The sequence below is a fragment of the Topomyia yanbarensis genome, chromosome 2 (genome assembly GCF_030247195.1).
Source record: "Topomyia yanbarensis strain Yona2022 chromosome 2, ASM3024719v1, whole genome shotgun sequence".
Taxonomy (NCBI): domain Eukaryota; kingdom Metazoa; phylum Arthropoda; class Insecta; order Diptera; family Culicidae; genus Topomyia; species Topomyia yanbarensis.
This window is the reverse complement of record NC_080671.1, coordinates 244,934,431-244,937,118: the sequence shown is the minus strand read 5'-3', so window position 1 is coordinate 244,937,118 and position 2,688 is coordinate 244,934,431. Positions and strand designations below refer to the sequence as shown.

Genomic DNA, 2,688 nt, shown 5'->3' with positions numbered 1-2,688 from the left:
GTATGTCATTTAGTTATTGCTTGTGTCGTATCTTGTTCGGTGCAGATGTGGGTCTTAAGACCGGTGGGTCCGCAGTGTTTCATCCTTCTTTCGCATTGGTTGCAGCTCGATGGGTCGATGCTCGGTAGTGTTGATGGTCCGCGGGAAACCTCCCCTACACCCGCGCTAAAGGTGATGCGGAGGGCCCGCATGGTTTGTAGTTATCATGGATGTTGCGGGTGGTCGTGGTTGTTTGTTGTTTGTGAGCCGCGGTTAACCTCCCCTACACTCGGTCCGAGTGAGGCGGAGGGCCCGTGGGATTGTACAAATTAGATTGCAAGAGATGTTTAGTGCGTTCGATGTTCGTGTACTAGATGCGTTCGAGTAGCCTCGCATCTCTTAAAAAGGAGATTAGAGTGTCTTCGCTCACTGGATCGTTTGCTAGGATGTCCCTGATGGAGAGTGGGAGTCGGTGGAGGATACGGAGGTTGGCGAACTCCGGACAGTTCACCAAGAGGTGTTCCACAGTAAGCCTTATTTGGCATATAGGGCACACATGTGGATCGACCCTGGTGATTGTGTGTTCGTGGGTGATCTTGGTGTGGCCAGTTCGCAATCGGGAGAGGGCTCTCTGCTCGAGTCTTGTGGGGCGGTCAATCCAACATGCTAGCTCCCCATTAACCTCCTGGGGGTGACCGTATTGGTTCCTCCAATGGGTGGTGAAATGTTCTCTTGTTTTCCTCCGGAATTCTGTGACTATATCTGAGGAGGGTACCAATTTGGTGAGCAGTTTCACGGTACGTCTCCCGCGCGCTGCCAGGGCATCGGCTTCTTCATTTCCGCTGATCCCACAATGACCAGGAACCCAACAAATTGTAGTCAACGAATCGCAGTAGTTCTCGATAGCCTGTATGTACGGGTGGCGGGATGTACCAGTTTCCAAGGCGGTGATTACCGACAGGGAGTCGGATAGTATAACGGTCGGGATGCCATCTGTTTTGTTGGCCAGCGCAAGGCTAATCGCTGCGGCTTCTGCTGAGAATACGGAGCAGATTGGAGGGAGGCGGAAGGCGAGGCCTGTGTCTATCCCCCGGACTCCCACTCCAACTCTGTCGACTAGCTTGGACGCATCTGTGAAGATCCGGGCGTGGTTTGTGAACCGATCTTTCATTAGTTGGTGGAACTTAGCTCGGGCTACCTCTGGGGAGGGTCCAGCGCCAAGTGACCTAGATAAGCTGGTGTTCGTGCACGGCCGACTTTCGTACCAGGAACGGTCCCGGATTCTATGAAGACGAGCCAGTTGGGGAAGTTCCGTACCGGTATACTCGCGAAATATGTTTTGAGCGGACTGTAGTAAGCTGCAGTCGTTGCCCGATGTCCTCTCCAGATATCTTAGGGCACATCGGATCATAATGTTGGCAGCGGCCCACCGGAAGGGGAGCATACCGGCCTCGACACAAGCGGCTTCCGCTGGGGTGCTTGGGAGTAAATTAGAAGCCAGTCGTATCGTGCTGTTGTACAGAGGAGCCAATACAGTCATGAAACCGTCCCAGTTGTGGCTCGTAATCTCGAGTCCATAGTAGATCTTGCTATGAATCAGAGCCCCTCCAACGTTGAGGGCGGTCTTCCTATTCCAGGTCGGATGCCTGTAACTGATGGTCCGGATTAGCCGTTTCCTGCTTTCGCAATCTCGTTTGAGAGATCGAAAATGCGGCATGAAGGTGAGGCGCCGATCCAGTGTGATGCCGAGGACCTTCGGTTCTCGACGGAAGGGAATCAGAGTGCCATTTAGTTTGACTGGTCGACTAGTGGCAACGTGATGCAAATTACAGCAGTGGGCGATGGAGCACTTAGCAGCTGCCAGGTTAAACCCCACTGTTTCGGTCCACCGACTAACAGCGTTCACTGCAGCCTGCAGCTTTATTCTCACTCGGGTCGTTGACTTCCCTACTACTACGGTAATGATGTCATCGGCGTAGACAAAAATATGGACACCCTCTGGGAGGGTGGCGAAGAGCGAGTTCATGCTGACCAAAAACAGTGAAACAGCAAGCACGGATCCTTGGGGGACCCCGTTTTCTTCAGTGAAGATTCTAGATTGCTGACCACCGATTCCTACACGGAATGTGCGATCGTGGAGATAGTCCTTTATAAAGCTGCCTAAGTTTCCGGTAACTCCCCAGTTGGCCAGCTGTCTAAGAACTTCCTCTCGGCTAACTGTGTTGTATGCTTTGACGATGTCTAAAATAGCGATGTCTGCGTGTTGGTCGTTGGCTAGAGCTTGACGAAGTATCTCTCCAAAAGCACCAAGATGGGATCCGGTCCCCGCTCCTTTGCGGAAGGCAAACTGGCGCTGGTCCAGGTGGTTATTCTCCTCCAAGAAGGTCATAAGGCGTTTATTGACCATCCGTTCCATAACCTCCGATCAACATGGGGAACGTGCCATCTGAGCCAGACGCTACTGATTACTGATTCCAGTACAATATACATAACCCCTTTAGGAAAATTCAGTTTTCCCACCACAATGCATTGATTGAGAAATTTAGATGTTTTATTAACAGAGCATTAGCAATAATTCGTTTGTATGTCTATTTTATGGGCCATTTTTCGCTTTCCCATTGATTTGGTCTGAGATTTCTAGCACTGATGTTGTCCTATGCTGATTTGAGCGATTCTCTGAGTCCTGCCACTATCCCATGTAGTATATGT

The 2,688-nt window shown here is 51.2% G+C and overlaps 1 protein-coding gene across 1 annotated transcript; it reads right to left on the bottom strand.

Moving 5' to 3' along the window:
* Window positions 1-349: 349 nt before the first annotated feature.
* Window positions 350-2,368, bottom strand: LOC131680197 (uncharacterized). The gene has a single exon (XM_058960917.1). The coding sequence runs from the start codon at window positions 2,366-2,368 to the stop codon at window positions 350-352; it is 2,019 nt and encodes a 672-aa protein (XP_058816900.1).
* Window positions 2,369-2,688: the final 320 nt, after the last annotated feature.

What these genes read in the sequence shown, in the direction of transcription:
- LOC131680197 (XM_058960917.1), bottom strand. Translation starts at nt 2,368, where the DNA reads ATGACCTTCTTGGAGGAGAATAACCACCTGGACCAGCGCCAGTTTGCC.